The sequence below is a fragment of the Canis lupus genome, chromosome X (assembly GCF_011100685.1).
Source record: "Canis lupus familiaris isolate Mischka breed German Shepherd chromosome X, alternate assembly UU_Cfam_GSD_1.0, whole genome shotgun sequence".
In the NCBI taxonomy this organism is placed as follows: domain Eukaryota; kingdom Metazoa; phylum Chordata; class Mammalia; order Carnivora; family Canidae; genus Canis; species Canis lupus.
The window spans coordinates 39153696-39168387 of NC_049260.1; the positions used below are offsets into that span (position 1 = coordinate 39153696).

A 14692-nucleotide genomic window follows, 5' to 3' on the forward strand; every position below is an offset into this window, starting at 1 on the left:
AGCCACTTAAAAATTAGCTTTATGACATCAGACAAATTTAGCTTCCCTGAACCCTAGTTTGGTCATTGGTAGGATGGAGATGAGAGTGTCTCTGACACAAGGCTGGTAAGAGGCCTTCATGGCATAACATGTCTGAAGCACCTAATACCATGCTTCCTGTTTCTTATTTTTTATTATTTATGTACTTTATTGTATTATTTTATTATTATTATTTTATTATTTTCCTTGTCTATTTTCTCACATGAGAGCATAGTGGAGTCTGCAAATCTTCCAAAGGTATCTGCAAAGTTTTAGGCATTACTTTCCTGTGAAAAAGACCTTCTTTTGAAACCCTGATTGGGAAACTTGTTTAGTTAGATTGGTAGCTTCAGAGGGGAGTTGTGCATGTAACATGGGAAGGGGAAAAGGGGAGGAGCAGGTACTGTTCAAGAGCTGGCAGCATAGTCTAGAATTCTATCCTCTCTTTTTACCATGATCTGACTTTTTACTTGCTACCTCCTCGACACATTTTCACACATACATACACACACACACACACACACAAACACACACATAACTGCAGCCCTACCTTTGACTTGCAAACTACAATCTAACACATTATTTTGTTTTTGAATAAGTTAAACACAGAAATAGCCTAAGCCAAATTAAGAGTGAAATACTTTGACTAGGATACTGAAAGGATCTGTCTTATAACTGTAAAGTTGCTATAAAGTTGCTATTGTTTAAGGTTTGCTAATTAACAAGTTTAGGGATATTTTCAGTTATCTTTTTATCTTGGCTTAATTTACATGGGTTCGGAATAAGTAATGATACTTCTTTAACTTGTAACTTAGGAAAGAGCAAGGAAATATGTTATTATCATGCTTTAAATTTTACTTGTTAAGTAATCAAATGTTTATTGAGCACCTACTATATATGCCAGGCACTGTCCTAGGCAGTGAATAAAACAAAAACTTTTGCTCTCAAACAGCAGTCAGTTGCTAAACTCATTTCCTTTTCATTTAGGATATTTTCATTGTCCGCATTTTAGAGCTGAAAAGTGCCTTAAAGATCATCTAGTCCAACCTCTCTTTCAAATGGAGAACCTGAGCCACTAATTGACAGGAGAGTAAGAGACTTTAGCAGACAAGTCCAAGTAATGACAGCAAACTAGGAAAATCACGAATTGTGAGAATTCAATATATTGTTAGCATCATAAGTATGAATTTAGAAAAGGTATAAATTATAAGAAGAGTTCACTTGTGTTAATATAAATGAAAGATTCTACTATATTAGCCTCAAGTTAAAATCAAGTTATGTCTTTTTTCTTTAGCACTATAATGAATCCAATTTTGTGTCGTATAGCAATTAAATCTATAACTGGTTTTCTTTGTATAGACTCAAGTTTCAAAAGCAGCTGTACAGGTGATGCTATTCATGAGTAATAGGTAGTGCTGACAGAAATAATGTGCCTTCCTGCCTTAATAGAATCATAGCAGTTGAGATCTGGAATTTAGACCCCTTATATCAAGGATAAGGACATTGACTCCCAAAGAGGTTAAATGACTTGCCCAAATAAGAGCCAAATTAGCAACTACTATTTAAGCAAGGATTCAGGTTTTTTATATTAAAATCACTGTATTTTGATATTCAGATATCAATTAATTTTCAGCTTTAAATGATCTCATATTGTTATCGTCAGACTCGCCTGAGCATTGGCCTTATTTTTTAAATAAGAGAAACTCTGGAAAATTGACCAAAAAAAAAATAAAGTCACAGATGGCTAGAACCAAGTCTCTAGGAGTATATCTTGATATACAGTATTCTGTTGCTGGTCACAAATAATTTTTCCCCCATAATAGGTATTGTCTTCTGAGAACTCTGAAGCAATGTCAGACATTGAGGGAAGCTCTCATTGCTGCAGGAAAAGAGATTATATGGCATGGGCGGACAAAAGAAGAACCAGCGCATTACTGTAGCATTTGTGAGGTAAGTAACTATTGTTATCCAGGGTTGTTTTATAAAGCTTCTTACCTCTCTACTTTTGTTTTCTACTTAGTTACTTTTATTTAAAATATATTTAAACTCCTATGTCTTGCATCTTCCTGAAATTGACATTGTGTTCAGTCTTGTTATTTTCTTGTTACTTTGCTATTATATTAAAATTTAATCTTATGACCTGCTATTTCACTAACAATGAATTAACTCTAAAAGTAATTACAACAGTCATATATCTGGTAGATATTTAACAAACGATAATCATCAAGAAATTTAGTCTTGAGATTTTAAACTGGGAATAATCCAGATGTAGGCAGATGACAGTAAACTGGATGTAGTTCGCTGTAGCCCCAGGCAGATCAGTGCTCACACCTCTCTGGTGCAGTTCATTATACATTGGTCAATCTTCTGTGGCCAAAGTTTGCAAGAGAAGCAGAAACAAATAAAATATAGTACCTGTTCTGAAGGAGCTTACATTCTACTTGGAGAAGACAAATTATAAACAACTAATTGTAATGTACATGGACTGGTGAATACAGAGTTGTCTTACTGTTATGATAACACTAAGGGGAAAAATAACCTAATATTCCCTTCTAGTGTTGGCATAAGATTTACAAAAGTATTAACATTTAAGTCCATCCTGGAAGGATGAGTATGACTTCAGTGGGCTAAAATATGATGAGAATTAGAAGTGGAGTGAATGTTGTTTTGAGCTGTAGGCACAACATGGGAAATGAAATGACTTATTCAGACAAGCATAAGTAGTCTGGTGTGGCTGGAACATGGACTATGCAAATTCTACTTACAAGTGTAGGTGGTAGGAAACTGTTGCAGAACATCTCAAATGATTTTAAGGAACTTGATATTTATTCTGAGGTCATTGAAGCCATCAAAAGATATTGAGCAGGCAGCCACATTAGATATGTGTTTGAAAGAGAAATGTGAAATCTTTAAAAAAAAAAAAATGAAAGAGAAATGTGATTGGACAGAATGGAGATAGGAAGCTATTGCAGTGGTTTTAAGAAAGAGTTGTTATCTGAAGGCCTATGTGAGATTGCAGTGGGGATATTAAAGAAGGAGAGGAATTCAAAAATATTTAGAAGATAAAATTTTGTTACCAGACAGCCTATTACGTAGTAGAAGTAAGGGACAGGTTGAAGACTGCTCACAAATTTTCTAGCTCAGGTGACTAGGTTCATGTTGTTGCCCGTTGATAGTAATGGTAAAATGATGAATGCTGGGATTTTGAATTAACACATTGTACAAAGAAGATAATGAGGTCATGAGAGTTTTCTGTCATTGAATAAATGCAAGGATATGCCAAAGCCAGAGATATTAATGATCCATTCCAAACCTTGAAATTCTGTATTCTGACATTGACTATTCTTTGAAATGGTTGAATCCATCTCTTCTAATGTTGTGCAACCTGGCCAAAGTTAATCTTTGGGAGATCAGCTAGAGTCTGGTTAGGTGTGTTACACCTTAAAAAAAAAAAAAAAAAAAAAAAAAAAAAAGAATGTATAAGCTTTTCAGAATGACTCCTACCTCTACACTGTTACTTCTTTTTCCACCTGAACCATAACAGCTCATCAATCTTTCTGTAAAAGGTAGAGCTATTATTTCTAAAATCATGCTATACTCATGAATATACCTTTTGCGTGTACTCCTATTCCTTAACACGAGGCTTATAGCTGAACACTCACTGTCACTTACCTGTCAGTTTCCTCAACTGTAAAATAATCAGATTATATACTATTTAATAAGTGTGTTTTGAGGATTGTCTAAGCACTGCGACATGCTCTGGAGTTGCAAAAGTGAGTAAAATGTAGTCTTCATCTTTGAGGAGCTCCGTCTATGAAAGAAGACTGATACCCACACACAGTGCTCCATGATGAGTATTGTAACATAAGTAAACAGAAAATAACGATCCCTTTCTTCTGACTATATGCCATTGTTTTGGATTTAAAACAAAAATAGGCTGACCTACCAGGCGCCTGGGTGGCTCAGCGGTTGAGTGTCTGCCTTTGATTCAGGGCGTGATCCTGGGGTCCTGGGATTGAGTCCCACATCAGTCCTCCCCGCAGGAAAGCCTGCTTCTCCTTTTGCCTGTCTCTGTGTCTCTCATGAATAAATAAATAAAATCTTAAAAAAAAAAAAAGCTGACCTTGACTAACTTTTAAATTAGGCTTTTGCCAGTGGTTGTAAAGAGTATGCCATTCCTTTAAGTCAGTTCCCTGAATATCCATTACCACCCATGTGTTTGGGTTTGGTGCAATAGAAAGCTGGCCTATTAAAGATTCTCCAACATGGCCGTATTTGTCTTAGTACCTACTCTTAACCAGAGATCACTGTCCACAATTCCATGTAAAGTAGAAGTCTGTGATTATACTAAAACAGTACAATAAATAAATACCACTATCACTATTACTCTTTTTTTCTTGCATAAAATAGGTGGAGGTTTTTGATCTGCTTTTTGTCACAAATGAGAGCAATTCTCGAAAGACCTACATAGTGCATTGCCAAGACTGTGCACGAAAAACAAGTGGAAACCTGGAAAATTTTGTGGTGCTAGAACAGTATAAAATGGAGGACCTGATGCAAGTCTATGACCAATTTACATTAGTAAGTGAAATCAGCATGTGAGTACATACTTAGCTGGATAGGGAAGCAGCAGTGTTTGTTCTGCCACCTGATAAGTAGGAGGTAATGAAATATTTAAATTTTCCTTTTGCTTGTTAGATATTGCATGAGGAAAATTCATATCATCCCCCCCTCCTTCACTTCCAAGTATTTATTCCCATGAAATGGCGTATTTCATTTTCACTTTTCTTCCTGGGCGAGTCAAAGCCTAACTAATGTCACCATAATTACATTACAGAATCTTTCTGTGCTTTTAGAACACTATCATATCCTTTATGCCATTTGATTTCAGTTGATAAAATGTGTACATAGGTTATTAGTGTCCACAAAATGAATTAGTAAGTGTGGTCTTAAATAGACTTCTGCTTTTAGAGCTAATTATATGTATTTAAAATTTTGTCCTTGTCAGAAGTATTAACCTCATAGGAATATTTGATGGAGCGTAACTTCCTGGTACATTATATAACCTTAATGAAATTCAAGTATACTTACAAATATTATACAGTTTTTAATCTTTAAACAGCAGATGCTTAGGGGGAAGCATTTCACTTTAGTACATCAATAGTTTCATGAATAGAAACACAGATATAATTTATGAATTGTTGATTTTTTCCAGTAGTTTTCTCTACGTATGTGATTAGAAACTGAATTACTAAAATTTTAGCTCCTATTTTCACTTAAATGGTCTTTAAGATTGCTTGAAGAAGAAAATCATCTGGGCTATGTTAAACATGATATATTGTCTCATTGAGATAGCTTCTGAAGCCAGTCACTAATGAAATTATAATTGATTTGTGAAAATCATTTTCCACAAGCCTTTTTTATTTTGGAAGCAGTCTGAAAAGTGGTCACCCTAATAACATCCTAAGAGTTTTTGACTAATTGGTGAAGTACAGAAAAATGTAGGCACACTGAGTAGAATAATGGTCTCAGACCCTTAGGAAAACTGGCCACCGGGGAAACAGTACAGGGACGTTACAAGTTCACATTGTGTAGCAGGCTTTTAAACTTTCTTGAGAATTGTTACTTTCCCTACCTTCATAAGCAGACGATGTTTAGCTTTGAACTCGGGAACACTATTAACAGTTGTGTATACCAAAGTAACACACCTTTTATTTTCAGGCTCCTCCATTACCATCCTCCTCATCTTGATATTGTTCCATGGACATTAAATGAGACCTTTTCTGCTATTCAGGAAGTAACTCAGTTCTGCACCACTGGTTTTTGTAGCTATCTCGTAAGGCTGCTGGCTGAAAACTGTGTCTATGCAACCTTCCAAGTGCGAAGTGTCAACCAACTGGACAGGGGAGAGCACTGCTCCTAATCCAGGACTCTCACAAAGCTGATCAGCTGTACTTCAGACAAAAAAAATAATAATAATAAATTCCATGTTTTGTATATATCTGACAAAACTGGCAACATCATACAGACTACTGACTTGAAAACAACCTCTTTTATATTTCTCTATTTCTGGGCTGATGAATTGGTTTTCATCTATCTTTTCCCCTTCACAATTTTCCTTGGAAAAAAATACTAGCCTAGCCAGTCATTTCTTTGTAAGGTAGTTAGCAATTTTAAGTCTTTCTTTGGTCAACTTTTTTTTAATGTGAAAAGTTAGGTAAGGAACTTTTTTACTGCTTTTATGTTTTTCTGTCTTGTTTTGAAACCATGATGGTTATTACACTTTTGGTTCGTAAATAAAATGTTTAAAAATTAACAGCCAAGTCACAAAGATAATGGATTGCACATAGACTAAGGAATAAACTTCAGATTTGTGATTTTTGTTTCTAATCTTGATGTAAATTTACACTATTTATAAATACATATTTATTGCTTGAAAATATTTGTGAATGGAATGCTGTTATTTTTTCCAGATTTACCTGCCATTGAAATTTTAAGGAGTTCTGTAATTTCAAACACTACTCCTATTACATTTTCTATGTGTAAATAAAACTGCTTAGCATTGTACAGAAACTTTTATTAAAATTGTTTAATGTTTAAAGAGTTTTCTATTGTTTGAGTTTTAAAAAGACTTTATGTACAGTGCCCAGTTTTTGTTCATTTTTCAAATCTGACTATATATATTTTATATATACTTATGTATGTATATATAATATATATAGAAATCTGGATATATATGTATAAAGATTTAGAACTTAAATTTTTCTCGTTTTAAGTTTCACATCTATGGTAGATTTTTGAGGTGTCTACTGTAAACTATTGCTTACAAAAGTATGATTATTTTTAAAGAAATATATATGGTATGTATCTTCAAGACTTAAAATGTCAGACTGGTTTATTGTTAAGTTGCAATAACTGCAATGATAGACCAATAAACAATTGCTGCCAAAACGTAGTATAATAGTAGAAAACAAATAGTGATTGAACTTAAGGTTTTAAAGGGAATGTTACATGGGCTTGATAAATCTTGTACATCACTAAGTAGAGTTTTATATGGAAGAAAGTTTCAGATGAAGGGCTCTATTTTAGAATGCAAATAAATTAAGAGACTTATTTTTTAATGTTAGGCAATTTTGAAATTTCATGCTTTTCTGCTTGCATGACATGATTGGGGTAAAGGGGGGAGAGTCTACAAATCCCTGTCACTGGTAAAAATATAGCAAGCTATATTAGCATTAACAAGTCACTTCTAATTAATAATGGTATTTCATTTTATGATAATGGTACCTTGCATTTTATCTCTTTTATCACACTGTTCTTTATAAGATTTTCTAGGAAGCTTTAGTGAAGAAACATAGAGAATGCTAGAAATGGAGTTCTATTTATGACTAAAGAGAATTTATAATCTTATCTAGTGAAATGCCGTACTGATTGCATTAATCAAGTATTCTTGTTCAGATAGTTTTGGAGTATGTTGTCCTCCTAGAAACAGTTTGAAGGCTTGAAAGCATGGAGATACTTTATTTAATTAGTTAATTTGGTAAATATTGAATATCTACTAGCAGCAATCATCTCTCATTTATAACTTAAGAAGGAATACTTAAAATCTATTTTAGTTAAGGAGCAAGAGTACTTGTGTAAGTGCTGCTTAGGATGTGTAACCACTAAATATTTTTGAAATAACTCAAGACAGACATTTTTGCAAATAAAAATTGCAAGCCAACTATCCAGAAGCAAAGATTATAAGAATGCTAAAGCTATGCCTAAATGTTGCTTAACCAGTTTTAGTTTATCTTACTGACACAGTGTCTTATTTCCTATGGTTATATCAAGATAGTTTATTGACAAGATTAATATAGGTTGTCTGACACATAAGAGTAATTTAGTGCTGTTTCACCAGTACATACTTGCAAGTTATGTCAAGAATAATACTTGTTCAGCTTAATCTTTGGGTAGAGGATAGGAGAGAAATCAAACATATCAACATTACTCTGGAGTATAACTAGATAAAAGCAGTGTAAACTGCTTTCTCTTCATCAATTTAATATCCTTTATAATTTACATTTTTCACATTTCAGAAGAAATAGAATCATTTTTTTTCTTTTTACTACTCCATGTATAGATTAATCCCATTAAAAGCACACTTTATCCAGATGCCTTAATAACAAAACAGGTTTGCATCATATTATGATGACATTGTTTAGAGAAAGAAGCTAATTACCAAATGTATAAAAAAGCAGATGAAGATCCAGATAGTGGGAACTGAATCATCTTTTCTCATTGTCATCAGTTAAACAGGAAATCCTATACCTTATACCCATCAGTAGAGCAGTTCAACTTGCTTTTTTAACCTATGTTGTGTTAAATCAATTTCTTTTTTAAATGTGGTGGCTTCATTTTGAAATAAAACTGAAGTCAGTTTTCAAAAGTAGTCAATCGACACAGCCTTCACAATTTCAACTTAAGATCATATAATACTATGAATTTAACTGAAATGAAGTGTCTGCTTCTTAGAACCTAGTCATTAAATCTTTAAATTATTGTCATGTGTATTTTGATTTAGTCAGTATACTTATTGAGCATCCTTTAAAAGCAAATCTAAGATGTGATCCCTGTCCTCTGTCCACACACACATCTAATATGGGAGATTCATGTGATACATCAGGCAAAACCTAGAAAAGGTAACAAGGGGGATATTGGGGCCATTTCAGGGGTTTATATCACACCCTCCCGAACCAAGAGGATTTGGGAACTTTGGCTAAGGGGTTGGAGGAGTGCTGAAAGAAAGAGTAGGAAGGCACTGACATGTGGAAAGCTTCCTCTGCCATGAGAGGTGCTTAAGCTTTACCCTGTAAATATGGAACAGTCCATGGCATCTAAACAATAGAACACTGAATTTGCAGTAGTCTTCCTGCCTGCTTTAACACACTCCATCTATCCTGTATGTTGCTGCCAGAGGGATATCTCCAAAGCAGAGAAATTTAAAGAAGAGCGAGGATTTGGATTTGAGCTTTGGATGTTGTGAGGTTGGAAAAAGTACAGATTGGGAAGACAAAAAGTAAGTTCCACGGGACCCATTAGATGACGTACTTCTAACGAGAATGGGAGATATGGAAGTTCAGTTCTGGAGGCAGAAAATCATGAACTGCTTGTCGGGGGCATCTAAGTAGTTGGAATTAGGAGAGGCCTGGTCTGGAACCATGTATTTGCTGTTCATTGAGGTGGTGCTTAGAGCCAGAAGAGATGATTAAGAGGATCCAGGAACTGTGGTGAAGAGAGGTAGACCAAATACCCACTAAGGAATGTCAGCATATAAGAGAAAAGGAGATTGCAAAGGAGACGAAAGCTAAACCAGCCAGGGTGATGTTGGACCAATTAGAGCTTTTGAAAAATAACCACACCATGCTGCAAAGATGAGGATTACAGGGATTTCTTTGGGCTTTCAGAAGATGATTGGTGATATTTGCCAGAACACCTTCAGTGGAACAACAACCTAACTGCTGTGGATGGGAAAAGGTATTGAATTTGAGGGGAGGGGAGTTGGGGGTTGTCCCATCTCCAGGATCCCTAAGTATGAAATTATATTGGTCTTTGACTGGCAAACAGATCACCAATGCTAAATATTTTGTATATATATTGTGAAGCAGTCCATGTGGTATTTTGTTTTTGAAAGGAAGATCTTTTTAGTTGAACAGGGACATGATGGTATTTGTTTAGCATAGTCTACAGACAACCTACCATTTACTGACTTACCTGTCCAAAGCACAGTGCTAAGTACTTAATATACATTCTTTTCAGTGACCCTCTTAACTTCCCCATCTCACTGAGGCAAATAGATCATACAACTTCCCCCAAGGTTTGTGGTCAAGGGTTCAAGCCAAGATTCTAACTGGCGATGGGAAATCCAACTCCAGAGAAGTGGTATTCTACCTCCCACTGCAAAGAAGTAGGAATTGCTGAGTAATTACTCTGTAGTCATGCTTGAAAGAAACTTTTCATTCTGAATATTTCTTTAACAAATGAAAGAGGTCTTCAAATTTGATGACCTATAATTAGGTCAACTGTATCTTTTACAGTCCAAACCAGAACCCTTTTGAGATCAAAAGGGGGCACAATTAGTACTTACTGGGACAAAGCAGCAGCCATAAAATGTGTCTCTCCTGGGCAAGCTGGGATGTATGGCATAGTATTTAAGTTGGTCTTCAGAAGCATTTGGAAGTAGTATTGACCTCCCAACATAATACTCCTAGATTTTTGCGCTCTTAGAATGTTGGAAAGGAAGCATGGATTTATGGTGCATTAGGATCCACAATTGTGGTTGGAAAAGATAGTGAATGATCGGGGGAAGATACAAGCAATGGATTTTAGGAAGTGGAAATGATAGAGGCAGGGGAAAGTCCTGTTAAGTCTTAGTGGTGGCTACTGAGTTGTTCTGGTCCTTAAGTCAAATAATGGCACTTGAATAAACTGTAACAAAGTGCGTAAATAGAATATTTTCGATATAATGGTTAATGGAAATTTTTTCTAAACTTGGTCTGACTACCATTTATTTACTAGTCAGTTTAAGCTGGGAATCTGATTTAACATATTCAGTACATGATTTCTAAGTGTGCCAACCTGGAAAAAATAGAGTCCCTTCTCTCAGGATTTTAAAACCATTCCATGCCAGGTAGTTTACTCCCAACTGATTAAACATGTCTTGATTTGAACAACAGGAAGATTCCTGATGAACTTAAGGACTATCTAAGGTATTTACATTATAACCATATGTGTGTAAGTATATGATGACATCAAATAGATTAAAGGTATGATTAACATAAAGTAATACTCTAAACCACACCTACTTCCCCAGGTGGTTAGACACAATATCTATTAAGTGTTAAGGGGAGAAAGGAGGAGAAAGCAAACACTGATTTTGTAGGCTTATAGAGTTAATTGTAGCTAAGCATTCTTTAGCTCTCCATTTTGTGTAGAATAATACATTTGGCAGAGTGAAAGTAGATGAGAATGTTATCTTTAGAAAACTTGATATATGTGATTTAAATGTCATTATCTTTCATTAAATGTACTCGGATGCAAATTTTGAGATGTGCACATGGAAAGGATTCTATGTTTAATAAATGGAAGTCGGTACTCAACTCTGATCAACAAGATTTTCTGGGTTAGGGTACAGAATAATTGGAGGGGGGAGGCGGGGAAGTTCAAAAATATATGTGATACTGGTACATCAAAAATTTCAGTAAAAAGGAAAAATTAAAAAGTGCCAAAGACTTGAAAATACAACTGTATACAAAACCTGGATGGTTTTTAAATATTGATCAGCCTATAAATTGTCCTGACATAAATCATTCTAAATCAGATGGGGCTCACAGTCCATGAATTAGAATACCTCTCTAAGACCATCTCTATTTTTTCCATCAGATAAGGCTAGTCTCCTCAAGTTTCATGAATAAAACCCACTGAAGGGCTGTGTGTGAACAGTGGGTAATCTACTAGTTAACACTGAAGTGCAATGCTAGCTCTCTGAAACTTGCGTTTTAGCCTTGCCTCAGGCTCCATTTAGCCTAGCCCCCTCTCCACCTCTCTCTCCCTTTCTTTTGACTTAACTGTGTTTCAAAACATAAAACATTTACATGGCTAAAAGTACAAAACTATATTAAAACGTATTGTCAGTGAAATCTTTTTCCCATCCCTATAAGAACCTTCAAATTGTCTCCACCCACCACCTATAGGTAACCATTTTTTAATTCATTAGCTCATATCTTTTGTGTTTCTTTTGCCAAAAGTAAATAAATTGGAACGTATAGTTTTATTTCCCTTTTATACACAATATGTATGTAGCATGATGTATGCACATTTTGGCACCTTGATTTTTTCCCCCACTGAATATATCCTAAAAATCCTTACCAGTTCATGGTGCTCCATCATTTGCATGTATCATCTCGATGGACATTTGGGAGATGTTTCCAATCTTTTGCTATTTCAAATAGTGTCTCAATGGCCTTATGTATACGTTGTTTTATATTTGTGGAAGTATATTTTCAGGGTAAAGTCATAGATAACTGGGCCACAAGGTAAGTGCGTGTATAGTTTCGCTCAGTATTGCCCTTCCTAGCTATACTGTGTTGTACTCAACCTAGCAATGTATGAACAAGACTTTTTCTCCTTACAGCCTTGCCAGTAGACTGTATCATGGAGCATTTGGGGTTTTGCAAATACAATAGGTGAAAATGGAATCTTAGGATAGTTTTGTCTTATTTTATTTTATTTATTTATTTATTTATTTATTTATTTAATTTTTTATTGGAGTTCAATTTGTCAACATATAGCATATCACCCAGTGCTCATCCCGTCAAGTGCCCCCCCTTAGTGCCACCTGGTCACCCCAACCCCCTGCCCACCTCCCCTTCCACTACCCCTTGTACATTTCCCAGAGTTAGGAGTCTCACATTCTGTCACCCTCACTGATATTTCCCACTCATTTTCTCTCCTTAGGGTAGTTTTAATTTGCAATTCTTTAATTACTAAGGTTGAGCGATTTTTCATATATTTAAGGACTATTTGTCCATTTTTTAAACCTGATCTTTTTTGAGATATGGTTACATAATACAGTAAGCTTAATGGATCTTAAGTGTACAATTTGACGATTTTTGGCAAATGTGTCCATTATATTCCAATCAAGAGTTATGCATTGTCATTGCCCTAGAAAGTTCTCATGTCCTTTTCTATTCTGTTCTCTTCTTCCCTTGCTGCCCCCAACCCCAGGCAACCACTTTTCTGATTTCTATACCAGGATTAGTTTTATTGTTCTTAAACTTCATAAAAATGGAAGTGTGCAAAATGGCTTTTTTTTTGTATTTGACTTATTTCACTTAGCATGTTTTTGAAATTCATCTATGTTGATGACTGTATCAGTAGTTCCTTTTTTATTGTTGAGTAATATTTTCTTGTATGACTATAACACAGTATGTTTATCCATTCTCCTGCTGATTGACATTTGGGTTTCCAAAATTTGTTACTAAGAATAAATATGGCTAGATCATAAGGTAGGTCTATATTTAACTTTATAAGCAATTGTTAGACATTTTTCCAAAGTGGTGGTACCAGTTTATACTTCCACCATCAATATCTGAGAACTCTGGTTGCTCTGAATCCTCGGATATTTAGTGTTGTTAGTTTTCAAAATCTTAGCCATTCTAGTCAGTGCATGGTATCTGATTATGGTTATAAATTCGCATCTTTGTGATGACTCATGTTGAATGTCTTGCATGTGTATACTGATCATCTATATACGTTTATGAAGTGAGTAGATGTTTTGCTCATTTTAAATTGGGTTGTCTTTTCATTATTTGTAGAGTTTCTTATATGATCTACTTACATGCCATTTGTCAAATATTCATATTACAAATATTTTTCCCAGCCTGTGATTTGCTTTTTCATATTCTTAATGGTGTCTTGATGAGTAGACATTCTTAATTTTGATAAAGTCTAATTTATCTATTTTTATATGGTTAGTGTTTTTTATGTACCGTCTAGGAAACCTTTACCTAACCTTGGTCTCAAAGATACTCTCCTATGTTTTCTACTAGGGTCCTTATAGTTTCACATTTAGGTCTGTAAATCATCACAAATTAATTTTTGTGCTCTATGAAGTCTTTCAGGTAGTGTAGGTTTTCCAACTTTGTTATTTCTCAAAGTTGATTTGTCTATTCTAGGTCTTTTGCATTTCTAGATTAATTTTAGAATTAGCTTGCCAATTTCTCCCAGAAAATCCTGCTGGAATTTTGACTGAGATTACATTTAATCTGTAGATCCATTTGTGGAGAATTGACATCTTAACAGTATTGAGTTTTCTGACCCATGAAAAAGGCATATTTCACCATTGACTCAGATCTGTATTTTTTCTGTTTTGTACTTTTTGGTTAAAAGGCCTTCATGTCCTGAAGTGTGATATTTTTAATGCTATTGTGAGTTGTAGGTTTTTAAATTTTTAATTTCCTTTTCTATGTGGATGGCTCGTTTATAGAACTAAATCAGTTACTGAATACTGACCATGTATCCTGCTACCTTGCTAAGGTCATTTATTAGTCTTAGTAGCTCTTCTGTAGGAAAAGAAAAAAAAGGGTTTCTTCATAAAAAATTCATGTTACCTGAGAATAACGACAGTTTTAATGCTTCCTTCCCAGTATGGATGCCTTTTTTTTTTTTCTTTTTTCCTTTTTCTTCCCTTTTTGCACTGGTTTGAACCTCTAGTACAATGTTGAATTGAAGTGGCTAGAACAGACATCCTTGCCTATTCTCAGGTTTAGGGAAAAGTAGGTATGATGTCAACTGAAGGTTTTTCATAGATGCCCTCTATCAGGTTGAGAATGTCCCCCTCTGTTGCTAGTTTGCTGAGATTTTTTATCAGGAATTTCTGTTGAATTTTATAAAATGAGTTTTCTTTGTTCATTGAGATGATTACATGGTTTTTCTTTTTTAGTCTGCTAATTTGATGAATTACATTGGTTGATTTTTTTTAAAAGATTTTATGAGAGAGAGAGAGAGAGAGAGATCAGCAGAGATACAGGCAGAGGGAGAAACAGGCGCCATGCAGGGAGCCCAATGTGGGACTCGATTCCGGGTCTCCAGGATCACACCCTGGGTTGAAGGCAGCACTAAACCGCTGAGCCAC

The 14692-nt window shown here is 34.9% G+C and overlaps 1 protein-coding gene across 2 annotated transcripts in view; it reads left to right on the plus strand.

Moving 5' to 3' along the window:
* Positions 1–6969, plus strand: part of KDM6A (lysine demethylase 6A) — a 213940-nt gene extending 206971 nt beyond the window's left edge. For both annotated transcript variants that reach the window (NM_001197185.1, NM_001197186.1), the window contains 3 exons: positions 1842–1968; positions 4429–4599; positions 5740–6969. In NM_001197185.1, coding sequence (NP_001184114.1) covers positions 1842–1968; positions 4429–4599; positions 5740–5769 — 328 coding nt within the window. In that variant the 3' untranslated portion in view covers positions 5770–6969. The remainder of the gene's footprint in view (positions 1–1841; positions 1969–4428; positions 4600–5739) is intronic.
* Positions 6970–14692: the final 7723 nt, after the last annotated feature.